The sequence below is a fragment of the Acomys minous genome (genome assembly GCF_964271855.1).
Source record: "Acomys minous genome assembly, chromosome: 6".
In the NCBI taxonomy this organism is placed as follows: domain Eukaryota; kingdom Metazoa; phylum Chordata; class Mammalia; order Rodentia; family Muridae; genus Acomys; species Acomys minous.
In genome coordinates this window covers 88,405,344-88,432,990 of record NC_140487.1, presented here as the reverse complement: position 1 = coordinate 88,432,990, position 27,647 = coordinate 88,405,344, and the positions used below count along the sequence as shown (strand labels likewise).

The following is a 27,647-nucleotide window of genomic DNA, read 5'->3' as shown; positions in this document are numbered from 1 at the left end:
GTTGTGAAATGCCCTCATCTAAAAAATGCCCTCATCTAAAAAAGTCTGGCTTGTGGCAAGCTGACATAAAACAAGCCAGTACAATCAATAATTTTAAATTTTTTGAAAACAAATACTTACTTTGCTGCAGATTTCTGTATCAAAGGTGAGATCAGATGGAAACGTATATAGGCTGGAAGAACAAGACCATGGATAAAATAAAAGGCCAGAGGCCTCAAATACTTTTAACAACCCACTATTTTCTTTTAATGTGACTTTTAAGTTAAAAATAAACTACGAATCCTTACAGCCTTGTCACATGTCTAGTCTCTTTTATCCCTACATACTTTATTTTTACTCTTAAAGTTTTTAAAAGTTTTTTGGTTTTGGTTTTGTTTTTTTGACCATTCCAAATTAAGTATCATGGAAGGCTCACTTTAACCTACAGGAATATCAGACACATACAGAAAGGCCTATGAATAACCACATTTAGCCAGGCATAGTGGTGCACGCCTATAATCCCAGCACTCAGGAAGCAGAGGCAGGCAGATCTCTGTGAGCCCAAGGCCAGCCTGGACTACAAAGTGAGTCCAGAACAGCCAGGAATACAAGAGAAATCCTGTCTCAAAAAACAAAACAAAACAAAACAAAAAACAAACAAAGCCCAAAACCAAAAACAACCCCCCCCATATTTATCAATAACTTCAAATAGGCAAAAATATTTATAGAAGTATACATGTTAGTAGTATACATGTTAATTAATCAAACAACTCAATATTCACAAAAAGTTAGAATAAGAGCCTTTTCCTAAAGAAGCTGAATAAATGTCAATAACTATTTCTAAATTCTTATAATACGTTCAAGAAAAACTGTGATGATACAGCCTCGAGTTCCAAAGCCTGGGAGACTGAGGCAGGGGGATTGCCATTTGGAGGCCAACCTGGATTAGAGTGAGGTTTTACAGAAAGGGTGAAAGGAGACTATGTCAAGGCTCAGTACACTGACTAAATGGCCGCCTCAGACTATGATGCCAAGAGCAGCACGGCTTGGCCACGCCCTAAAAGACAAGGTGTTTAAAGGGCCTGTTTAGCCCATACTGTATATGCTTAAGGATAAAAGCAAAAGGCAGAGATAAGCAATTGGGAAAGATTTCACTTTACAATTCTGGGTTAGGCTTTCTCTTGTATCTAGGAACGTTTTCCTCATATCTTATTCTGTTTTAAAAATAATGTTTAAATAACACAATCAATCTTTTAAGATGGTCCAATACCTGGTTCTAATTTAATTTTTCTGAAAGAAAAAATATATAAAAAAGTTTCTTTCTAGAACTGATATTTTTAAATTATGTATGTATGTGTGTAGTGTGTGTGTGAGAAAGAGAGAGACTGCACTCATGCACTAATGCGTGCCACAGTGTGTGTGTGTGTGGGGGGGGGGGTGTCAGAGGATAATTCTTACAAGTTGGTTCTCTCCTTACACTATGCAGGTCCTGGGAATGAAAAGCCAGGGCATCGGGCTTGGTATCAAGCGCCTTGAGCTTTAGCCACATCTCCTGAGAGCAGTGTCTGTATAACTCCTCTAAGCACAGGAGCACACCACTGATACGTAGGAGTAAAGGGGCTTCAAAGGGGAAGGAGGCAGGCAACACGCACACAGAGGGCGCTATGTTAAGAGACTTTCCCTCCTTCATTCCTTTAGAGGGGCCGGATCTTACCTTTGGGGATTTTGAATTTGTTGTCTTTCTTATACCACAGGCAACCTTGTGGAGTATTCACAATTTTAGCAGGGTATTCCGTTTCAGGGCAATCAAAAGCCTTCAGCGTAAAGTCCGTGGCTAACAACAAGAACAAAAGAGTAATCATTTTTCAAATATTAGGGTACAATGGTCACCTGGCCTCCCAATAGTAGATTCTTATCTCTGTGTATTCAGCTTCATTCCCTTTCTCAAGTAATTGTGACTAGGAGAGGACGGCCTTTGTGGGTCAGGGTACTTGTATAACTCAATTTATGAATGAATGTATTCTTCAACAGGAATATCTTTTGCCAAGCTTAAGGACTTTGAAAAGTTAGCAAATAGGTCTATTCAAATGCAGACTAATTTGTTATTTCAAATGTATGGCTAGCTGTTTAATTAACATGCATGTAAGAAATAGTTAATTCAAGGCTGGAGAGATGGCTTAGTGATTAAGAGCACTGACTGCTCTTCCAGAGGACCCAGGCTCAAGTCTCACAACCACATGATAGCTCACAACTGTCTGTAACTCAAGTTCCAGTGGGATCTGACTCTTTCACAGAGACATACACGCAGGCCAAACACCAAATGTACATAAAAATAAGGAATAAATTATAGATTCATGAACTTTTAAAAAAAGATGGTAAATTTTTTAAAAAGGGAGAATAAAGGATGAGGCCAAAGAGATGGTTCTAAGTCACCATGTGGGAGCTGGGAACTGAATCCTGGTCTTCTAGGAGAGCAGCCATTGTTCTTTTTTTTTTTTTTTTTTTTTTTTTTGAGGCAGGGTTTCTCTGTGTAGCCTTGGCATCCTGAACCTCTTTCTTTCTTTCTTTCTTTCTTTCTTTCTTTCTTTCTTTCTTTCTTTCTTTCTTGTTTTTTGAGACAGGGTTTTTCTGTGTAGCTTTGGCTGTCCTGGACTCGCTTTGTAGACCAGGCTGGCCTCGAACTCACAGCGATCCGCCTGCCTCTGCCTCCTGAGTGCTGGGATTAAAGGCGTGCACCACCACGCCCGGCATCAGCAGCCATTGTTTTTAAACATACCTCTAGCCCCATCAGTAACTTTTAATAAATATATTACATGCATCCTTTATGTGTACAGACATACACAATGATTACTATTTTACTGACCTATGTACTTGTTTTCAGCTGGAAGATGAAGATCTGGATTTAAGTCAAAATTACTCTTCCACAGTTCAGCCCAAGAGTTTTCAACATCTGTGGAGGGGAAAAACAGACAGAGCCAACAAATAATGCAATGTTCAGAATTCTCTTAACAAGCCAGCCATCAACTGGCCTTCCGCACTCAGTTTCTCCTCAGGCTTAGCCATGCCACCTACATTCACTAGTCAAAGCAGGACCCAGCCATCATCTGACACAGGGTGAGCAACGCAGACCCCAGGTCCTACCGAGCCCCTCTCTGGCATCTTTCCTCCTGTACCTCCCCCTCTTCACTTTTAGAGACAAGCACTCATTACGTATGCAGCCACGTGCTTTCTCAGTTGAGTTCCTAGGTTTTCCTGCCTTGGTTTCTGGGTGCTGGGATTATTAAGCATGTGTCACCACATCTGGCCAGAGCCTATTTTGTTATCTCCAGGTGACACACATGCTCAAGGAAGTATGACAAGTGCTTTTTCCCTTTTTTTCTACCCCACCTCTCTTCTCTTTAAAAAAAAAAATAGTTTGGTATTCTGGACATTGAAGAGAGCAGGTGCTAGGCAATTTCTAAAGAAGCATTTCTCAGCCGGGCGGTGGTGGCGCACACCTTTAATCCCAGCACTCAGGAGGCAAAGGCAAGAGGATTTCTGTGAGTTTGAGGCCAGCCTGTCTACAGAGTGACTCCAGGACAGCCAGGGTTACACACAGAGAAACCCTGTCTTAGAAGAAGAAAGTGAAGGAGGAGGAGGAGGAGGAGGAAGAGGAGGGAGAGGAGGAGGAGGAGAAGGAAGAAGAAGAAGAAGAAGAAGAAGAAGAAGAAGAAGAAGAAGAAGAAGAAGAAGAAGAAGAAGAAGAAGAAGCCACAGCATTTCTCTCTAAAACAAGGGTGGCAGTGCACAGAAGCACAGGCAAATCAGCCAGGCCTACACCACAAGACTTTGCCTCAAAAACAGTAAATAAATAATATCAGTGAATAACAAGTAAAAAATATGATCACCAAATAACCAATTAAGGAGGACATTTTCAGTAATTTGTAAATATAAAGAGAGCAGTAAAGAACAAAATGTAAGTTTCATTTCAAATAAAAATTCTTCAAAACTTATGCATTTTTCCAGGCATGCTTTAATACCAGCACTCAGGCAGCAAAGGCAGACAGCTATCTGTGAGTTTGAGGCCAGTGGCCTGGTTATTTTTTGTCAACTTGACATGAACCTAGACAAACCAAGGAAGAGGTCATCGTAACTGAGAATATCCTCCATCCAGACTGGCTAAAGGGAGGCCTGTAGGTATTTCAGGACTGACAGGGAGGGTGGGGCGCCCCTGGCGGCTAGTCTCGGGTGCTGTAAGAAGGCAGACTAAGAAAGCCATGGAGAAAAGGCAATAAGCAGCCTGTTCTCTGGTTTGTTTCAGTTGGGGCCTCAGGTTCCCAGGTTCCTTAAATACCTGCTCTGACCTCCCTTAGTGATGGAGTATGACTTGAGAGTTTAAGAAGAAATAAACCCCCTTCCTAAGTTGCTTTTGGTAATGATGTTTGATAACAACAGAATCCTAACTATGGTGCAAGGAGTGGAGTATCACTGTGACAAAACAGGCCATGTTTGTTGGAGGATTGTGGAACTTGGGGCTAGAAAAGCCATTGTCCAGAACTTAGTGAGTGTTTATAGGAAGTTTGTTTTTTTTTTTTTTTAATGCTAAGAACAGTGCAGACACAAGAACCTCATTATGACAGCCATCCCAAGCCTGGTATGGAGTGCATACTTATAACTGCAGCACTCTGAGGCAGAGGCAAGTAGATCTCTGTGAGTTTGAGGTCATCCTGGTCTACACACATAGTGAGTTCCAGGACAGTTAAGGCTATGCAGAAAGACTCTGTCTCAAAAAGAAGGGGGCGGGGTAGCAATCCTGGTCTACATATGAGTTTAAGTTCAACCAGGGCTACACAGTGAGACCCTGTCTAAAAATTTAATAAAATTTGCATATATATGTGTACACACATACACGTGTGCAAGCAAACACAGACACTTTTTGTCATCAAATTGCCGGGCGTGGTGGCACACGCCTTTAATCCCAGCACTCAGGAGGCAGAGGCAGGCAGATTGCTGTGAGTTCAAGGCCAGCCTGGTCTACAAAGCAAGTCCAGGACAGCCAAGGCTAACACAGAGAAACCCTCTCGCAAGAAACAAAACAAACAAAAAGAACCATCAAATTATTAAAGGATAAAAACTTCCAGGTGATGGGGCTGTGAAGATGACTTAGCAGTTAAGAGTACTTGCTGCTCATGCACCCACACAGCAGCTCACAACTGCCTCTAATTTCAATTCCACAGAATCTGACACCTTCTGGCTTCTGTAGGTATCCACACATATGTGGTTATACATAAAATCATACATGCACACACATAAATAAAATATCTTTTAAGATTCTCCAGATGAGTCAGATGCACGTAAATGAAGGAGAATCCTCACAGTGTCTTACCTTCTATGCTGTACTGAGTCCCAAACCACTTCTCCTTGAGGTCACATTTTCCCTCATTAGCACCAGACAGAAGAACAAGATTTGCCTTTTGAGGAACTAGCTGGTTAAGGGCTTCAGCAATGACCTAACAAAGGGAATGGGGAGACATGAGAGAGAGGAAGAGAAAAAAACACAGTAACAATGTAAGTAAATACACTCCTGCTTTTAAAAAGCAACAACAACAGGGCTGGAGAGATGGCTCAGTGGTTAAGAGCACTACCTGCTCTTCCAAAGGACCTGGGTTCAATTCCCAGCACCCACATGGCAGCTCACAACTGTCTGTAACTCCAAGATCTGACATCCTCACACCAATGAACATAAATTAAAATTAAATACTTTTTTAAAAAAAGCAACAACAATCAAAACAAAAGAAAAAACCAGTTGCACTGCTACTATGGTGTTCTGATGATCAGTGAACTGTTTCTAGTTCATGAATCTCCTAATTTATAAACTCTGTAAGTTTAATACTATTTCAAAATTTTTTATTTTTATTCTATTGAGGTATAACTGACAAACATCAAATGTGTGGCCTCGGGGTGCTCACCGGGAACCTCACACTTTAATGGGACCAGCAATACGTAAGCAGCTGTCATTTACTATACTCTCACTAGGTGACACAAAGCAGTGTTTTTCATAAGCTGTAACTTGGGCTAGTTCTTTACTGTTCGGTCTTTTCTTGTTCAGTAAAGATGGCTTGTACCATTTCAGACTTCTACCCACTAGGTCCTAGGAACACCCTACACCCCATCCCTAACTGATAGACTCGTGTGTCTCTGTCCCTGTCTGCCTGTCTCTCTCCCTCCCCTCTCCCCCTGCCCCCCACCTCTCTTCAGGGTTTCTCTGTGTAGCCCTGACTGTCCTGGAACTCACTCTGTAGACCAGCCTGATCTTGAACTCACAGAGATCCACCTTCCTTGCCTGCAAGTGCTAGGAATAAAGGTACGTGCCACCACCGCCTGGCCTACAGCAGTTTTAAATTGGAGTGCTCCTTACTTCTGGCTTGTACTCAAACAGAAGTTGATCTCCGGTGAGAAAGTCCTGGAGGGGGTACAACTGCATGTTCTCACACATGTTCTCCACATACTCGACTGGATCTGTCTGTAAAGAACAACAATCGTTTCACACCGGAGCTGCCATTGCTGTCCTTAGTCTGTCACAGCACACATACTCAAGACCGAAGCATCTGAACTGCTCTAGCAGGACGCAGTGTCACAGAAGAAGGTGCTCAGGATACCAAGAGAGCAAGCCCATGCTGTGGAGCCAGGGAGCTTCCCCTGCGAAGGGCCACCTTGAGCCTAAGACCAACCTGCTCTGCTCCAATCACGCCAACCTCTTCACTAGAGCAGTCCCACACTGAACTAGTGCCCAGCATGAACGCTATGTCGATAAAAATGGGGACCCACCACTAAAAACTACTTGTAAGATGAGTTGAATTGCAGCGTGTCACTAGATTAGAGTAGAAGACAAGTAGAAAGTAGAAAAACAGGTATCCCCAGTACGGGGCAGGAGCTGGGGAAACGGCCAACAACAGGTGCTGGCCCCGCAGGACACGGGGAGTAACAGTGCTCTTCAGAGTAGAAGGGTAACTACGGGAAACAGCATATGCTTCAAAATAGCCGGGGGGAGGGGGGGAATTTGAGTACTCCCCAAATGTACACAAATGTTTCTGTGACAGATGTTACTTTGTCTACAGAGCCAATTACTCTGATCTGAGCATTATACATTATATACATGTACTAAAATATCACATTGTACTAAAAAAAAATGGACATTTATTATGATATATAAAAATTTTCAGCCAGGCGCAGTGGAGCATGCCTGTAATCCCAGCACTCAGGAGGCAGAAACAGGCAGAAAGCTCTGAGTTCTGAGGCCAGCCTGGTCTACAAAGTGAGTCCAGGCCAACCAAAGCTACACAAAGAAACCCTGTCTCGAAAAAACAAGAAACCATGTTATCTCAATTTAAAAGTCAAAGAATGACACATTCTCTGGTTTATAAAATAGAAATAATTTGCAAGATACACTGTGGTTGTCTGAATGAGAACGGCCCCATAGGCTCACATGTTTGAATACTTTAGTTCCCATTGGAATTATGTGCGAAGGATTAGGAGGTGTGGCCTGTTGGAAAAGGTGTGTTACTGAGGGTTGGCCTTAAACTCTCAAAAGCCTTCCACCACCCCAGTGCAGTCTCTGCCTCCTGTACACTAGGGCTTGGTGGCATGTACTCACCAGGTAAAAGCACATGCCACCAAGCCTAGTGACGCAATTTTAATGCCCACAAACTCACAAAATGTCCTCTGACTTCCATAAGTGTTGTATAGCATACAACAAATACACACACACACACACACACACACACACACACACACACACACCCCTTCTCTAAATTCTTTGCCTTCAATATATACAATATTTTCACTTATATGTCCTTATAGATATACATGACCATTAACTTTTTTTATAACACCCCAAAGATTTTGTATGTATGCATGAGTGTACACGGGGGCGCTCAGCCAAGTGTCTGCCAAAGGTCAAGGTTGAGCATCTTCTTCTATTCCTTTTTTTGAGGTAGAACTTCCTACATAGACCAGGCCGGTCTCAAACTCAAAGAATCACCTGCTTCTGCCTCCCACGTGCAGGAAATAAAGGTGTGTGCGCCATACTCGGCTCGCCTCTCACTTACATGAGTACCAAAGTTCCAAACTCAGCTCCTCATGTACACATAGCAAGTACTTTACTCGTTGACCCACTGCCCCGGCCCCACAAAGTTCTTTACCTATGTACTTCCAATTCCCTAGATTATAAACAAACCTTATGTGTTTGGCAAACTCAATTCAAATTTATCTTATCCATGAAGACTTTCAATTGAGGAAAAACTCCTCTCCCTTAAATTTCAAAAGCTCAAATGTTCTTAATATTCTACATGGTAATTACTATTGATTACCATGTAGAATATCTTCACAATACTTGAATTCCCAAACTATCAAATTCCATGGCAAGCTCTCCCTCAAATGTTTATCAAAGGAGATAAACAAAGGAGGTGATTACATAGAAAAATGGTCACACATTATAAACTCTATCATGGGCCTACTCTTGTCCTGTAGCAATGTAAATGCTAAAAACAAAGTGTCAATGCCATCTTGAGATGCACATGACAGTGGCACAACTAAAATTCCAGTGACACTTCCACAAAGTGCAACAACAATCACACCAGTTCCCACTTGTTCACAGATAAAATGCTCTAATACCTGTTCTTGGTAATGAAATTCATTGTCCTCAATTTTCTGAATCTCTTCAAAAACTCTGTGAAGAGAACATGGTGATTAGAAGACATAGTAAAATTTCTCATTGCAATGGATCACAAGAAAAGAGGCATTAACATACAAAAGACTGGAGACTCAGTGAGCAACATTATAGTCTACACTGAGATGTAGAGGGACAGAATACAGAGCCAAGCAAGGAAACACTAAGAAATGACAGAACACTATTTTGTAAAACTAAAGCATGTCTGCTGGCAGTCTGAAATCAGAACTGTACTAGGATCAGTTCTTAGTTTCATCCTAAGAAATATTACCTTTTCTCTGGACCTAGCTTCTGCAGCATTTTTAAATACTGAAAGACAGTATGAGCAACCTAGAAGCAGAACATTGCATTAGTTTTTTGCACAAAGTAGTATATAGAGAAAAGAAAAATAACTCCATTTAGTTCCTTACCTCATAAAAATGCTCATATCCCTCATCAGTCAATGTAATAGAAATGCTGAACACAGAGTAAGTAGAATTTTGCTCAAAACCTGTCTCACCATTTCCACCAAACAATGCAAGAGCCCAGCACCTATAGTTGGGAAAATTGATCAGTGAGCCTTTAAACTAACAAAGTCAACAACACTTCTATGTAAAATTTTTGAGCCTGAGCTTTTGATGTAAACATACACTTTTAAGAGTTAATGGAGTTTGGTTTGTTTGAGACCAGGGCTCACAACATAGCTTTTTTACAGGGATGTGACACACACACCCCATCTGTAAGGCTTTGGGTGTTTGCTGTTTGTTTGTTTGAGACAGGGTTTCTCTATGTAGCCTTGGCTATTCTGGACTCTCTTAGTAAACCAGGCTATCCTTGAACTCACAAAGATCCACCTGCTTCTGCTTCCTCAAGTGCTGGGATTAAAGGCATGCTCTACCACGCCTGGCAACAATAAGTTTTAAAGTTCAAATTTTAGGAGTACAAGAAATTACAGTACAGTATACTTAGAAGTCACCAGAACCAAACAATAATCACCATCTGTCTAATGGGAAGACTAACAGATATCATAATATTGTAAAACAGCTTTATTATGCCAATGTAATTCTTAATGAAAAATAAAAACACACAGACTAACTGCATTACATAATTACTAGGTAACATTTTACTTATCACCTTTGATCTTGTCTCCTAGAAGTCTTAAAACATAACATATAGCCCAACTGCAATGTCAAATGAGTTGGAGACTACAGATGCTACATGCTTTACCCGGTAAAGAAATGAGAGTAGATCGTTCCGAAGATAACACCAAAAATTTAAATCAGAGGGCATACACCAAAATAAAGAGCTTGCAAGCCCAATAGAGTTCAGTAAGAACAGTCATTCATATCTCAAAACACATTGCCCATATTGTGAAAGGCTCACATATCTACTCAGTGTCATTATCCTTTTATACTCAAATTAGTACACAGAAAGAGAGAGAGAGAGAGAGAGAGAGAGAGAGAGAGAGAGAGAGAGACAGAGAGAGACAGAGAGAGAGAGAAAGAAAGAGAAATTTTTATTGTTTGGTTAGAAATGAAACAGTTGATTAAATGCAAAAGCTGCATGCACTTTTATTTATTTATTTATTTATTTTCATTTTTTTGCATGTACTTAACTCCACATATTCAGTATGATTTTCTACAGATCATCTTTTGGGTTGGAAACCCTAAAGAACCAAAGCATTTAAATAATTGATTTATTCAAATTATTTTATTAAAACTAACTTTTTTATAATTATGGAAACAACTGTTAATTTCATGTATAATTTTAATTTTGTAATTGTTTCCAACATAAGCTAAAAAGACAGCCTATAAGAAACCTCAAAACTATGGTCTTTAAGATGACCTGGTTAGGTACTATTATTATTAGAATTAGCATTTTAATTCTAGACACCATGGCAACTAAAGCAAAGGGATACATGGTAAAACCTACTGTTTATTACTTAGAGATTGTTACAGAAAATGCTTAATAATTGAATACTTACTTTTTTCTAAGGTAAGAAAGAATGCTGCCTTTGCCTTCATGTCCAACCAGCCAGGAAATATAATGAAGTGGTTTCACCCTTAAAAAGAAAAAAGAAAAAAAAATTTAAAGGTGAGACGTCAAAAGAAGGTTTAAATATACAAGGTTTGAGTATCCAAGCTTACTCTTATAAATTCAGTAAACATGAAATTGTAATCAATTAATAGTCACAACATAAAAACAGAAAATCAAAAGACACGCCATATAAAGTCATTAAAGAGCAGAATGTGAGGCTGCTGCTTTTTGTAGGAAAGAAGGGTTGTTTTTTTGAGGTTTTCTGCATATGCGTGTGTGCGTGTGTGTAGATGTGTGAACTTGCATGTGTGTGCCTAAGTACAAATGCACGTGCGTACATGTGTAGGCCAGAGAAAAGTCTCCAGTGTCAGCTTATGCTCTCTATGCTGTGAGGCGGCCTCTCAGGGCCTGGGGTTCAGCAGTTAGACGAGGCTGGTGGCCGCCACAGCTCCTCCTGCCCTCCGCTCCTTCCACCATAACACAGGTTAACATTTTACAACACATATGTGAGTTGGTGTCCAGAATCAGGCTTTTACAACAGCTTTCATTACTATATCAAGGTCTAGGATAAAAAGGTGTTGTCCTAAAATTGGGAAATATAGAGTCTAGTTTCAGTTTCCTTTGAGTACATTGGGATCTTGAGCCAAAGATACAATTCAATGTATTTTTCTTTTCCTCTTCATCCATCTGTAGCTCACAGAACCTCATGTAACACAGTCAGTCATTAACCAGATAACAGTCAACATAAAAATATGTTGCTGAAATTCTTTCAGCATTAGTTTCTACTACAATTTTAAAGTATATTCCCCAAGATTATTCAAACACACACCCACATACACACACACACACACACACACACTCTACCAAAAAGAGTATATCTAATTAGGTGTTTAAATTCACTTAAGTAGTAGTCTTATAACAATGAACAGAGACTTTTGGTACTGGCTACCACATGCACCAAAATTTAGTTAAGTTCTTGAAGATCAAAATAATATTTCAATTCTGCTAAGCAATTCTTAAAACCTCCACAGTATAGATTCAAATGTGAATTGAATTACACAAACACTAGACCGGCACAAAGTTGTTCAGAGCTGACTGAACACCTGCATCTGAACTAAACTAATGCCACTGCACTGGGCAACACTGAAGGGAAAACACTTTGCTTCTCTGTGAAAAACTTCTCTTTGGCAAAGTTGATGTACTGAAAATTCACATATATGATAGGGTATAAGAATGACTGATAATGAGATGTTAAATAAAGCATCAGGCCTTATAAAAAAATATCTGGATGGCAACAAATAAACAAACCCCTACAACTTGTTACTTTGTTACTTTTTATAACTTTCAATTTTTCATCAAATATTAGTGATTAAGAGGATAAAAAAGTCTTTGTTAATGGCATGTATTGAGATCCAATTCCTATAAGAGATATTTTATATTTGGTTCTTTTTTTAGTTTTTAGAAGATTTATCTATTTTTAAATTAAGCGTATGGGTGTTTTGCTTGCATGTATGTCTGCATACCATATGCATGCAGTGTTTGGAGGCCAGAGGAGAGCATCATATCCTCTGGAGCTTGAGTGATTAAACGGTTGTGAGCTGCCCCAAGAGTACTGAGAATCAAACTCAGGTCCTCTGGAATGCAGGAGGTGCTCTTAACCACTAAGCAATTTCTCCAGCCCCAATATATTTAATATTTTAATGCCTGAAAGGATATAAAATCAGCTACTAATATTTGACACATCTTTGAGGACAAAAGAACATCTGAATTTTAGCTAATACCCTTTAATATTAGTTTAATAATGTTAACATTTCTTCTTTTTTTTTTTTTTTTTTTTTGGTTTTTCGAGGCAGGGTTTCTCTGTGCAGCCTTGGCTGTCCTGGATTAGCTTTGTGGACCAGGCTGGCCTCGAACCCACAGCGACCTGCCTGCCTCTGCCTCCCAAGTGCAGGGATTAAAGGCGTGCACCACCACGCCCGACTTTCAAATAGTCTAACATGTAACAAAACAATTTCTTACTGAGTTCAAGCAATGCACACTGCTTCCTTTCCTTCTACTTGGTTTGCTCTCACAGCTTTGCTTTGTTGGTAGCAGTATTTAAAAAAAAGAGAGAGAGAGATGCGCTGGTGACAGAGTTCCATAGTTAAGACCCATACTGTTCCTGCATAGGACTGGACTTCTGTTCCCAGCACCCATGTTGAAAAGCTTATTACCACCAATAACTCCAGCTCCAGAGGATCCAACACCCTCTTCTGGGCTCCACATGCAGATGCACACATGCACATAATTTTAAAATGCATGTAAGGGTCAGTCAGCACTCAGAGGCAGAGGCAGGTGAATCTGTGAATTCAAGGCCAGCATGGTCTACATAGCAAGAAACAGGTCAGCCAGGGCAATATAGAGAAACCATGTCTCAAAAAAAAAAGTATTTTTAATAAGCTAAATTTATACCAATTCATTTCCCTTTATTTATTATAAAGTAGTTGTAGAACTGACTGCTCCTTATCTAAAAACAAAACACTGCTTGGCCCAAGCCGTGCTACTTATACATAGAAAAACTGGTATTTTTATTCTACTTTATATAATCCCCTAACTCATACAAGTTAATCTTTAGAACTTAAAGCTATTTAACTTTCATTTTGACAAATAAAAAATACATACCATGGACAAATAAATCATAAATTAGTATTTTATTCTACAGCTACTAAAAAATAATTAGAAACATTAATACCAATGTCTAATTTCAAAGATTCAGGTTAAGTAACTCATAAGAAAAATCTAGGGGAAGCCGGGCAGTGGTGGTGCACGCCTTTAATCCCAGCACTCGGGAGGCAGAGGCAGGCAGATCTCTGAGACTTCAAGGCCATCCTGGTCTACAAAGCGAGTCCAGGAGAGCCAAGGCTACAGAGAAACCCTGTCTCGAAAGACCTGGTGGTGGTTTTGTTTTGTTTTGTTTGTTTGTTTGTTTGTTTGTTTGTTTTAGACAGAGTTTCTCTGTGTACCCCTGGCTGTCCTGGAAATCTCTCTAGTACTAACACTAAAGGAGTGCATCACCACGCCCAGCTTGGACACCTGAGTTTTAAATATAGAAACCCCAAACTTATACCACCCAGCCTTCTCTAAAACTATGACCCTGACTCCCGTATTTAAGGAAGCAAATCTCCCTTGAACCTTACCTGTAGTGTTGCTGTTGAGGAGGAAGTGCCCACGTGATAGTCAGAGCATGAATTTTTCTGATCGGAACAACTAAAGAAAAATGTCAGAAGAACTGTTGTAAGTATTTTTCCATAACATTTTCTGTCATAAGAATATATTATGTTGTTCAATATATTTCACCCTCCAGTAATCATAAAAAGGTTAAAGTGTAGCTGTTAATTCAAGTTGCCAATTTTCTACTCTGAATAATTCAGTTTAAAGCAAGAATAAAAAAGAACAAGGAGAATGTGAAATGCAACAAGGGATGAGTCCCTTCTTTCAAGAAACGTACAGTCTATAGGAGTTAGGAAGTCCATGGCAAAAGCCTCTCTACCACTTTCCTGGTGGCAGTGCTTGCAGGATGCTAAAATGTGTGTCCTAGCTACAGTATTTCTGGAGCTTTTGAGTCTATGAATAGAAAAGCTGATGCTAGAAACAAGAGAAAAAAATAGTCTCTTGAGTTGTCTGGCTTAGCAGGATGAAGCCTGCAACAGAAAGTGTGTGCTAACACAGTCACTACCGGAGGAAGTGAGGAGAGGCTGGCACTGGGGTAGAGGAGAAGCAGAGAAGACTGAAGGCAACTGGGAGACAGAAAGAGAGAGAAGGGGAATGAAAGGAAAAGAAAAAAACTACCATGATTAAAAGAACAGAGAAAAAGAGAAGACTCAACAATGTCTCTGTAATAATCACGTTCAATTACAATGTGATCATGTAACAACTCATTGTGCAATTACTATAGATGCCAAATTTTAAGATCAATATATATATATTAAGTATGTATTGTATAATATTTAATATTTTACATTAATTTATCTATAAAGTAGCAGGAACTCTCTTCTAGTAAAACTTAAAAGATGCCGTCTCAAGCCCCAGACACTGTTAAATTAAAGACCTCTTAATTTAACAAATACCATTCTGTATAATGAAACTTTAAAATGTAACTGTCAATGTATTTTCTCTCTTCTACCTTTACTTTGTTTTTTTATTTTGTTTTGTTTGTTTGTTTTTCGAGACAGGGTCTCTCTGTGTAGCCCTGGCTGTCCTGGACTCACTTTGTAGACCAGGCTGGCCTCGAACTCACAGAGATCCACCTGCCTCTGCCTCCCGAGTTCTGGGATTAAAGGCGTGCGCCACCATGCCTGGCTCTACCTTTACTTTCTTAAGGGAAAAGTGAAAAGGGGGTGGGAGGAGACAAGAACAAAGGGAATATGGGAAAAACAGGGGGAAGCAGGAAACAGACCCAGCAGCAGCAGGGTACTACAGCTTGCCAGTGGCCTGCTATCTGCTCCAATTGAATCTCCATGGTCATGATATCTGTTGTGTTTTGCATTTTCAAGAAAATTGGCAGTTTAAAATTTTAGGAAATATGCTAAAGTTATTCTAGCAATTTTAAGCCTTAGGTTCACAAACCTCTGTAAAGCTTGTTAAATGCTGGTGTGTCAAAAGGATCCGTTAAATGGCCGAAGTTTGGTTTAGGTAACCCACTGAAAATAAAACAAACACGTTAAAATGTAATTAGGAAAAGCCTGTGTGAGCAGTATCCTTAGGGATGCCTCACTGACTGACAGACACTTATGAGCAATCCTCTCTGCACAGTGCTGGTCAAGAGCATCCTTGGCATGAGGACTGTTTCCTTCACTTCTGCATTGGAGGGACCCTGCCGTGTGTGTGTGTGTGTGTGTGTGTGTGTGTGTGTGTGTGTGTGTGTGTGTGTGTGTGCATGGCTCTTTCCATGTCCATTTACTTCCAGCTCTCCTCCTATAAGATGTACTTTCAGTTAGTAAAGCTGTACTAGAAATAATATTTTTAAAAATATTTATTTATTTACTATGTATACAGTGCTCTGCCTGCATGTACACCTGCAGACCAGAAGAGGACACCAGATCTCATTATAGATGGTTGTGAGCCACCATGTGGGTGCTGGGAATTGAACTCAGGACCTCTGGAAGAGCAGTCAGTGCTCTTAACTTCCGAGCCATCTCTCCAGCCCGAAATAATATTTTTTTAATGTAACAACTATATATGGAGTGGTAAGGTATAAATCACCATCATCTACAAGAAGACTTTATAATAGGGAACAATACTCTACATTCCAAACACTGAAAAAAGAAAACAAAAACAAAAGAAAAAAATACCTTTGGGACGCATACAAAAAGATACACTCTTTAACTGTGGAGACACATAACTTGCATAAAGTGACTGTCTTACTTGTTCGGTATCTGCGAGAAGATCTCCGTCACCCACTTTTCCAAAGTGTCCAGTGTTTCTGGAAGGAGGATAGGAGGGAGAGGTGCAGGAGAACAAGGACACACAGCACTGTTAGTCAGAGCAGGAAACTGCAGACACACTGCTGACTGTCTCTTATACACGTCTGAATTAGGTTAATAGTCGTGAGTAACTGGAAGGGTATCAACAGACAAGAACAGCGCATGACACCTACAGTCTTGTTAAACTATAATTGCTCACTGACAAAGTTAGAAAGGGCACACAAGTTCAAAACCACAAAAGAAGCCTTTGTTTACCACTAGGAAAGTGTGAAGGAGCAAGAGACATGAATATGTCAATTGTCTTCCTGCACTCATCCTAAAACACATCTTTTAGGAAAGTTTTTGTGTTCCCCAGACTAACCTTTCTTTCTCTGGCACCTACAACTGTTTCCAGACCCCACCTGCATGTACGCTTTGATACTGCTGTATTTGCTGAGACTTTACCCACAGCTCTTCTTAGGTTTTAGGTATGTACCTCTTGGCTAATCTTCATCGTCAGCTTGGGGGTTTGGAATCAAAGGAGACACACCTCTGGACGTGTGCGAGGGCATTCTCTGAGACCTTTAATTTAAGAAGACCTACTCTGGATATGGGTGGCACCATTCTGTGAACTACAGGTCCATAAACAACAAAGTGAAAAAAAAGGCAGGCAGCTGGGCACCAGCCTTTGCCAGATCTCCTGGTCTGCAAGGGACTTGAGGACCAGTGACATGCGCCATTACAATGAATTTCACCCTCACCATGAGCCTAAAAACCTTCTTTACATTGCTTTTGTCAATATTTTGTCACAGCAATGAAAAAAGGGACAAAAAAAATGTATGATTTCTAACTTTGATTCCTTTCCTAAATTGCGTAAGTTGTCTTTTGAAATTTCTATAAGGGCTGGAGAGATGGCTCAGAGGTTAAGAGCACTGACAGGAGCCAGGCTCACAACCATCTATAATGAGATCTGGTGTCCCCTTTTGGCCTGCAGGTATACATGCAGGCAGAGCACTATATACATAATAAATAAATCTTTAAAATTTCTAGTTAAACACAAGATGAAAAAGAAATCTTTTCAGATGTATCTAAGTGTTTCATCACGGGACAGTATGTGTTAGTTTTAACCAGATACGTCAGTTTTAGCAACTCTCAATAAATGAGCCCATGGTTTTGCTCAGTGGCAGAGCCTGTGATATCAGTACTTCAAAGAAACTCAAAAAAGTTAAAAATACACACACACACACACACACACACACACACACACACACACTATATAACATATACACAAATTAGACTAGTTAAGTTTTGAATTTAACCTAAATGACTTCACTTAGAGATATTTGAATTTTTTGTTAGATTTGTGTGTGTGTGCTCATGTATACCAAGCACTGTGCACATGAGGAGGTCAGAAGACAACAGGTAGGAATTGGTTCTTTCATTCCACCACATTGGTCCCAAGGATCGAACTCAAAATCAGCAAGTGCCTTAATCTGTTAAACCATTTTGCTGGCTCTATATAAATACTTGATTGTGATTGTGTGTGTGTGTATCTGTGTGTGTGTACAGAAGTAGAGACCCAAGGTTGACTGACATTCACTGTCTTCCTCAATTGTTTACCACCTTTTTTTCCCCAATTCTTCTCTCATATATTACATCCTAAACACCTTTTTTAAAAAAGTTACTCCTGCCTACCTTTAAAAAAACTATTTTTAATTACATTTTTTATTTGGTGTGTGTGATGGTCTATCTACCATGTAGGCTTTGCAGACTGATTCACACTTGGTGTTTTTACCCCGTGAGCCATCTCACTAGCCCTTCAGCCTTACTATGCTCAACATGGCCTCATTGAACCTGGAGCTTCACCCTAGCCAGCAAGCCCCAGGGGTCCCCATCTCCGCCTCCGCAGTGAGCGGTGACAGGTGGGTGCTAGGGAATCCAAGCTCAGGTCCTCATGCCTGTCCAACAGCTCTTCAGCAACCGAGCCATCCATCTCCCCAGCCCTAGAAACCTGACTTTTAAATAGTGTAATAAGTGAGAAATCCTCAAAAAATCAACTGAAATATATTATATGTGATTTTCGTAAAAATTCTATTCTTTATTTTAAAAATTTACAATAAAACTTGGGAAGCTAAGGTAAGTGAATCTGTGAGTTTAAAGCAAACCTGGTCTACACAGTGAGTTCAAGAACAACCAGGGCTACACAGAGATAGCCTGTCTCAAAAACAAAAACAAAACCGGTAATAGGGATTAATCAGCATGTCAAACAGGGGAAAAAAAAAATCACAAAGAAACAAAACACCTGGTTGAATAAAAACTCATATGCATGAAATAATTTGCAACAATTTAAAATTAATCTCTAAATTATTTTTATATAATACTAAAAATAACAATGTTTGTTACAATAATATAAAAGTAATATAGAATAATATTTATAGATTAAATTTTGAAAAATAAAAATGTTTCCTATGTAATTAGCTTTAATCTCAATTTTGTAGAAGTCTGGGCAAAATTTTATAAAAAGAGTCATATTTGGGTGACAGGATCAGTTCTTCAAGAGAAGAAATGTGCAAACTATAAGAAATGTCAAAAGGAATGGTTTAGCAAGGGATTTTAAGAAATCTTAAAAAGGTTAAAGCCCCAAGAAAACAGAAGAACGCTACTGAAGTTCCTTACAAATGAGACATGGGTCACCGAGGACAACCATAAGAGGGAAGGAGCAGAGGCGCCCTTCAGTCTTGCACATTTAAAATGCTCCTGTCACTGCTATGGGGTTGCTCTTAATCATCTTACAGCACCTTATGTAAGAATGAACAAACAACTTGCCTTGTAAGTTTATAATCAATATGGATTAAATATATAGCCACAAATACTAATCAGCTGAAAAGAAAACACAACAGCTGTGTGGTGTGTGGTGGCACATGCCTGACATCCCAGGAGGTCCAGGCTACATGTGACCCACATGACCTATGAGTACAACAGTATACTCACAGACACTTGAGATTAGTCTATGAACAGACCTATGTCTTTAAGAAATAATTAATATGAGATGATCTTGTATTTCTGTGAACTTTGCCATTGCTTTGTAGCAGTGTGTGTTTGTGTGTTGTGTGTACTAGTGTGTGGGTATTGGTGGAGGCCAGAGGTAAGAGGCCCTGACGCTGCACTTACACGTGGTTGTTAGGTACCCATCGCAGATGCTGAGAATCAGAGTCCAGCCCACGGCTAGCACAAGCACTCTTTGCCAAGCCATCTCGCTAGCTCCAATTGTCTGTTTGTTTTCTGAGGCAGGGTTTCTCTGAGTAGCCCTGGCTGTCCTGGACTTGCTCTGTAGACCAGGCTGGCCTTGAACTCACAGAGATCCACCTGCCTCTGCCTCTCCAGCATGCTATAGGCAACACTCTGGTGCTTGGCTTTTCACATAGGAACTCAGATGCTCTTGCTTACAATGACAAGCAATGTACTTACTGAACCATCTTTCTAAACCCTGATAAAAAACTATCCCCAAAATTCACTACTAACAGCCAGCTCTTGACAAAAGCTGCATCAATAACATAAACCTCCTATTAATACATATTTTAGATTTCATATGTAGTATATACAGTGAAAACTATTCAATACCATGAGACCTTTTAAAAAAAAGAAAAAAGAAAATAAAATGTTGAAACCCTATAGTACAGTTTACTAGACCAGGTAACTGTCCATATGGACATGATCAGCAGTGCTTTATGCAAATGTCACAACAATGGAGAAAAAGAAACTATTCCAGGAGTAATTTGCTACCATTAATTTCATGTAGTTATACTTTAACACAGCATTTTAACATCTGTTTACAATTCTCTTTGCTGGAAATGATGCAATGTGCTTGCCCAAATGTAGACTAATTTTATCTTTTTATAGATCTGTGTACATTTTATGATAGTAAATTATACTATCTACATGTATTTTATGTATTCATGATATCTAACTTTTTCTTTTAAAAATTATTTTTTGATATTTCTAGGTTATGTGTTTCACCTACAAGTTTTTTGAAAATGCTGCAAACTTTCAAAAATAAACTGCCTGTGAGCAGACTCAGGCTCTTCCAGCCCTGCTAATCAAGGGCCAGAGACGCTTCAGAGTACTGCAAGAACACAACACATAACATACCTTTGGACTGAACAACTAAGGTCATGTAATGAGCAGAGTAGTAACGCATCCAGAATTCTCTCAGTCTGGCATGTGTGTCAATGTTATTCTTCTTTGGTTCATGCTTGAGTGTCTCAGCATTTCCTGTAAAAAGATGAAAAAGATTGAAAATTATAGGACTAAATAAATGTACTTTATTAAGGTGGGAGCAGTGGTGCACGCCTATAATCCCAGCCTTTGAGAGGCAGAGGCAAATGGATCTCTGGGAATGCAAGGCCAGCCTGGTCTACAAAGTGAGTCCAGGTCAGCCAAGGCTACACAGAGAAACCCTGTCTCATAAAAATAAAAAACAAATAAATACATAAATAAATAGTGCTTTATTAAAGGTCTTCTATACCAACAATGACTTTTCTACAAGGTTATAAAATCTATGATATTACCCAAATGACCCAAGAATTCTGAGCTGGCACGTAATAATAGCACAAGCCAAGAGACAATTCTGAAACAGATACACAAGGAATTAATCAATGGTTAGAAAAACAAAAACTGCCTAAATTTCCTTGCTGGATAGTCTAGTATTGATTTAAGTTTTCCCCTCTGAGTTATTTTACTAATATTCTATTTAATTCCTGAAGTTTTTTTTTAAAACCATAAGTTACACAACAGATACAGAAAGTATAATAAAACAGCCTTTGATTAGATCAACTCATCCTGGTCTCCATGCTGACAGGACGAATAGTTACAACTGACTTCTACCAACAACAAAAGGCCATTATGAAAACAGATACTAATTCAACAGCTTACCGGTTAAACAAAATTAGGCCACAGCTCAAAAACTATTAGAGAAACCATTGTGAGTGTCTGTTGATAAACAGAAACATCAGGTTGGGGTGCAGACTTTACAATCAGAAAAACAGATACTCAAATCCCCCTCCATCAAATATTTACTACCTTTGTGACTTAAGCAAATTACACAACTTCCCAAGCATGTTTATCTTTAAATGGTACTTACCTCTTAACACTGTGATAATGAACAAACAAACACTATAATGCATACAGAGCCAGTGCAGTATCTGGCACCTAGACAGCACACACAGAACGTCCGACTCTATTCTAGTAACATCCAGTATTAGAGAACTAAGCACAAGCATGCTCACACCTCATTATTTGAATAAGTTTCTAGCTGTACTCTTAGAAGATAAAGAGCACTTAGCTATTTTTAGCTAAGTTACAGCTTCATTAATTCTTCTTTCATTTTGGGTGTTTTGGGTAGGTGGGGTTTGGCTTGGTTTCATCTTGTTGTTGTGCTTGCTTATTTATGACAGAGTCTCCTATACCTCAGGCTGGCCTGCAGGCCGAAGATGACAATGAACTTCTGATCCTCTTGTCTCTACTTCCGTGGTAGAGGAATAACAAGAAAGCACCTACCACACCCAATTTCATGCAGGTCTGGGGATCAAATCCAGAGCCTTGTGCTTTCAAGGCAAGCACTCTACCAACATTTCTAATCCTTTTTATCAGTTTGTTTTATTGTTTTCTTTACTTAAGAATAGATAAATTAAAGTATCTTACCCCAAAAGAATTTCCCCATAGGGTGTCCAGGTCTAGCGAGGCTTCCAAACAGCATTTCTTTTCTGTTTGCATCAGAAGGTCTTGCAAGCTGATATTCTGTCAGTTTTAAAAATAAATATTTTCAGTAAGAGGAAACTTCATTTTCTTTTTTTTTTTTTTTTACAAATTTTTTACTAAATATTTTTACATATACATTTATATTATTACACAGATATACAATAAATACCTATAGCAAGTAGAACCATAAAACAATCAGGAATTATATAAATGTTACATTCATAGTGTTTTGGCTTTTTGTATTTGGCAGTCTTGAAGAAAACATCTTTCCTATATGGGAGAGTTTAAAATTCTGAATGTGAATCAATATCTATCATATTTCGTCATTATCAACTTAAAGCATCTATCTAGACCTAAAAAAACATCTTAACCCCTAAACAATTAAGCTTAATTGTAAGACTAAACTATGGTCTTTAACCCCATCAGAGACTTGAGAAGGAATAAAATTAACTACCTGAGTATACAGGGAGTGCAGGTTATTGTCTAAAAATTTAAGCTTACAGAACTGAAACCAAGGCAGTAGTAAAATTGACTTTAAAAATGTTATAAAACTGAAGTTGGTAACTCAACTACCTAAACTTGATCCTATCACTTAATCAATCATTCTGAGTAAGTTGATCACCTTTCTAGAGTTTTTCTCTAATTTTCAAACAAGGCAATGTAGTTAATGATCTGAATGTTTCAGCTCCAGATTGTTAGATCTAATAATTCCCTGAGGAGAAGCACTAGTAAAGTGCTATGTCAGCCTTTGGATCTGAGGCCTTGGTTCATATATTTTATTTAAATATCATCCAAAGCAAGTATGTTAATAATTAAGTATGATAGTTAAGAATAATTACTTTGAAATCACAAGTGTCTTTGCTAATGCTATAGTTTCAATGCTTTTTGCTTTTGTTTTTGTTTTTGTTTTTCGAGACAGGGTTTCTCTGTGTAGGTTTAACTGTCCTGGACTCGCTTTGCAGACCAGGCTGGCCTCGAACTCACAGTGATCTGCCTTGCCTCTGCCTCCTGAGTCCTGGGATTAAAGGTGTGCGCCACCACCACCCGGCTAGTTTCAATGCTTTTATCTCCCTAAAATTCGTATGTTAAAACCAGATCTCCAACGTGACAGCTTTCAAAAATAAGGACATACCCAGGGACGGTGGCACATGCCTTTAATCCCAGTACTTGGGAAGCAGAGGCAGGTGGATCTCTATAAGTTTGAGGGCAGTCTGGTCTACAGAGGGAGTTCCAGGACAGCCAGGGATACACAGAGATACCCTGCCTTGAAAAAACAAAACAAAACAACAACAAATACATTTCTGTTAATAAAGAAAGGCTTAGGAAGCTATTTGAGCTGTGCTTAAAGAACAAATGAAAACTTTCTGAGTAAAGGAAGTAAATGGGAATGGTGAAAACATTCTAAGGGAGGAAAGAGAATATAGCACCTCTGATGAACAGTCAGGTCAGTATGATTGAACAAAATTGAGAATTAAAAGGAAGACAAGAGTGGTCTTGTCTATACATGAGTATAGCTCCTGACTATACAGTCATAAGTGACTACAGATCTCTGGGGGAACCACTGTCTCCTGGGCTGAGTCACCAAGCCCTCTAAGCATAGTGTGAGCAGGGACAATAATGCAAAGAAGTACTTAACAGATGCTAATTATTAGTTGTCAGGGGTAAAAGCACTGCAGGGACTGGGGGATATGACACTATAGATTTGCATCTTAAGAAATCCATTCTTTATGCCAATGTATAAAGCTGATTGATGAGAACCAGAATAAAGCCAGAAAAATTTGTTAAGAGGTACAACTGTTACAGTTGGTAAGAAACTAGAAAAAAATAGAAACATTAGCAAAAGTCAGTATTCAGGACTATACTTCAGTTATAAATCATAAAAATGAGACACTAAAAATATAATATATTCCTTCTTTGAAGACAATATTTTTTTTTAAAGTCTCTGTGAAACTATGAAGGTGTAGCTATAACATAAGAAAAACTATTTTTAAAAAACTGTACATCTAGGCCGGGCGTAGTGGCACACGCCTTTAATCCCAGCACTCAAGAGGCAGAGGCAGGCAGATCACTGTAAATTCGAGGCCAGCCTGGTCTACAAAGTGAGTCCAGGACAGCCAAGGATACACAGAGAAACCCCTTAAAAAAAAAAAAAACCTTAAACCAAAAAACCTTAAAAAAATAAATAAATAAAACTATACATCTTGGCTGAGGTGTTTATATGCACATGCATTCAGCACCAACAGGGAGGGGTTCTGAGGGAAGTCTGTTTCTTGATCTTTGACATGTGTGAATATGTTAGGTGACACAGTAACAGGAACTTAGCAGATATGATAAAATCAGGAACCCTGAAAATGAGTGGGTATGCTGGATTACTTGAATGGACTCATTATTACAGTGAGAGGCCGGAAGGATCAGAAAAAGACTGTCAGAAGCAGAGATGAGAAAGGAAAGAGTCAACACTGCTGACTTCAGCAGGGGTAGAAAAGTAAGAACAGATTCTCCCTTTAAGTCCAAAAAACCAGCATGCAGCCCTGAGGAGACATTTAGATTCTGGGACTCCTCAACAGGATAACTTGGGTTTTTTTTGTTTTGTTTTGTTTTGTTTTGTTGTTGTTGTTGTTGTTGTTGTTGTTGTTCCAAAAGATTTATTTATTTATTTATTATGTATCCCTTGCTCTGCCTGCTTGTACCCCTGAAGGCCAGAAGAGGGCATCAGATCACATTATAGATGGCTGTGAGCTACCATGTGGTTTCTGGGAATTGAACTCAGGACCTCTGGACGAACAGTCAGTGTTCTTAACCACTGAGCCATCACTCCAGCCCCCCAGGATAACTTGTTTTACTTTAAGCCACCAGGCTCCTGGTAATTTGTCCAACAATTTGTCCAAATAGTTAACACCCTAGACATGCTAGTGGCTAGTTGATAAAAAACACAGTATAACTATCTGAACACTCAGAAAACACATTCTGCCAGTTGATAAGTCAGTGGGGTTTAGACTTTCCCTTTATCCCAACCACTAAGATGCATTATGTAAACAAGTATATGTGCTTAAGTGAAAGTAAGAGTTATCATTAAAATGGCTAGGTTTTGGTTGTGTGTGTTTTTTTAAAACATGGTTTCATATTGTAGCCAAGCGCCTGCCCTGGAATTTAAGTCCAGCTTCTCCAGCACAGGGATTACAGGAATAATACCACCACAGCCAGCTTAAAAATAGCTGACGTTCAAGAATAATTTCTCCTACAATTTTCTTTTAGCAACAAATAAATTCCATTAAATGTCTCCTACTTGATTTTTAGCATTGCAAACAAATCCTCAAGTTTAAGAGAAATTGTCAAAGAGTAAAATGAAGTTCACTTCCTACTAGGGATTTGATTTATTTATCCACAAACATATCACAGTTATTTTTATATAAAATTCAAGCCACAAAGAATACATAGATATGGCTAACAGATAACAAAGGACAAACTATAAATATGTATGCTTGAAACGGAGCCTCAGAGAAAGTGTGTCTTCTTCACACACAGAGTAACTGCACTTTTGACGCTCTAAGATCTAATATTCGCTTTAGGAACCCTGAATCCTTTTGGATTATGGCAGCTTAATCCTGAATGAAAAATTTACCAACTGCAGGATTAAATATGATGCATCTATTTCAATATTTCCCTTTGAAATATACAAATAAAACGACAGTTTTGAAAATAATGAAAAATGCTAAGAGTTTGAATAAAAGAAACAAATTGTTAAAAGTGTCTTTACCACTGTCAACCGCTTCAACTTCTCGGTCAATTGCATCTCTGATCATTAGTGGATGAATGAAGAACTGGGCCCATCTGAAAAGTAAAGCAGGTCTTTCTAGGATTGTTCAGTTCATCAAACAATATCTACTTTCATTAACTATTTTTACTCAGTTAGAGGATTACCTCAAAATCTACAAGATCAGAATAACAACCAATGTTTCAATAGTTTAAAGTACACAAACCACTTTGTTTCTTTGTGAAAGAAAACACTCATTCAGAAAAAGTACTTAAGATATAAATACACACATTAAAGCATTTTCAAAAGTTTCCTATTACATATCCTGCCCTTTCTTTGAAATGTTAAGGATCAAAACTCAACCTCCTATGTGGTAGGAAAGCACTCTGCTACTGAGCTACATCTCCATCTTTTTTTTTAAGATTTATTTATTTATCATATATACACAGTTCTTTATTTGTTTGTTTGTTTGCTTGCCTGCATGTACACCAGAAGAGGGCACCAGATCTCATTATAGATGGTTGTGAGCCACCATGTGGCTGCTGGGAATTGAACTCAGGACCATTCGAAGAGAGCAGCCAGTGCTCTTAACCTCTGAGCCACCTCTCCAGCCCCCTACATCTCCATCTTAAAAGATGAAATATTGCTATGTCGTCCAGGCAGGCCCTGTTACTCATGACCCTCCTGCCTCAGCTGAAATTACAGACATCCAATACCCCCAGCTCTCTCCAATATACAATCTTTATACCAACCAATACTTTTGAACATGAAACTAAACAAAACTCACTCTATTCATTTAATGGTGTTATGAGTGATATTTTAAGCTACAAAATAATAAATAGAATTTGAATTTTATTTAGATTTTATTTTATGTATGTCAAGGTTTTGCCTACATGGCATATATGTTCACCATGTGCGTGCCTGGTTACCACATGGGGCAGAAGAAAGGGTTGGACCCCCTGGAACATGAGCTACAGATGGCTGTAAGCAACTGTGTGCGTGCTGGGAATCAAACCCAGGTCCTCTGCAGGAGCAATAAGACCTTAAAATCAGAATTTTAAAGGCTATTGATATTTGACTGCACCACAAAATTTACTGGTATTTTTTATTATGTGTGTATGTGTATGTGTATGAGAGAGACGGGGGAGGAGAGGGAGGGAGGGAGGGAAGGAGAGAGGGAAGGAGGGAGGGGAGAGAGAGACTGTGAGAGAGAGAGAATATCAATGAATATGCAGATGTACATGTGGAAATCAGAGGACAACTTTTAAAAATCTACCCTGTCAGGGCAGGTCTCTCTGGTTCTCTAGTTGTTTCTGAGGTGCTGCACACACCAGGCCACGGATGGCTACCTCCCATCTCTCCTTATGAGTGCTAGGATTACAGATGTCCACAAACACATCTTTTTTTTTTTTATCGTGGTTTTAAGGACTGAACTGAGGTAATCAATCAGGCTTGAGTAGCAGACATTTTTACCCACTGAGCTATCTTCATGGCCCTGGTTTTCCTAATATTATATACTTACATGAACTATTATACAGCAAATTATATATGTAAATGCCATTTTTATATATGTATAATAATATAATCAAAATTGGTTTTGTTTAAGCATTTAAAACTATTTGCTTGTTGATACAGAGTCTCACACTACAGCCCAGTCTGGCCTCGTACTTTGGTAATCCTCCTGCCTCAGCCTACCAAGTACTAGGATTACAGGTGTAAGTCATCACACCAGGCTCTATTTTGGGTGTTTTGGTCACTGTGTTGCCCAATCTGACCTTGAACTTCTGAATTCAAGTGACTCTTCTGCTTCAGCCTGCCTGCACTCTTCTTCTCTAACTGTTCTTTTCCCAGAAAATAAAACTATTCAAAGACTAACTTGCTGAAATCTTTTGCTGTAACTCTGATCTGCTTTTACATATTAAAATATTCACATTCTTCCAAATATTTAGTATACCTTGAATAAAACAGGAAATATTTTTACCTACTTCTAAAA

General features: G+C 39.0%; 1 protein-coding gene across 3 annotated transcripts in view; it reads right to left on the bottom strand.

The window, feature by feature from the left end:
- NRDC (nardilysin convertase) overlaps nt 1–27,647 on the bottom strand; it is a 64,029-nt gene that overhangs the window by 11,819 nt on the left and 24,563 nt on the right. For all 3 annotated transcript variants that reach the window (XM_084784440.1, XM_084784441.1, XM_084784442.1), the window contains 15 exons: nt 25,658–25,731; nt 21,844–21,939; nt 20,293–20,415; nt 16,106–16,163; nt 15,308–15,381; nt 13,879–13,948; nt 10,650–10,727; nt 9,097–9,217; nt 8,958–9,016; nt 8,632–8,686; nt 6,377–6,481; nt 5,345–5,468; nt 2,843–2,929; nt 1,694–1,813; nt 121–172 (listed from right to left, as the gene is read on the bottom strand). In XM_084784440.1, coding sequence (XP_084640566.1) covers nt 121–172; nt 1,694–1,813; nt 2,843–2,929; nt 5,345–5,468; nt 6,377–6,481; nt 8,632–8,686; nt 8,958–9,016; nt 9,097–9,217; nt 10,650–10,727; nt 13,879–13,948; nt 15,308–15,381; nt 16,106–16,163; nt 20,293–20,415; nt 21,844–21,939; nt 25,658–25,731 — 1,296 coding nt within the window. The remainder of the gene's footprint in view (nt 1–120; nt 173–1,693; nt 1,814–2,842; nt 2,930–5,344; nt 5,469–6,376; nt 6,482–8,631; nt 8,687–8,957; nt 9,017–9,096; nt 9,218–10,649; nt 10,728–13,878; nt 13,949–15,307; nt 15,382–16,105; nt 16,164–20,292; nt 20,416–21,843; nt 21,940–25,657; nt 25,732–27,647) is intronic.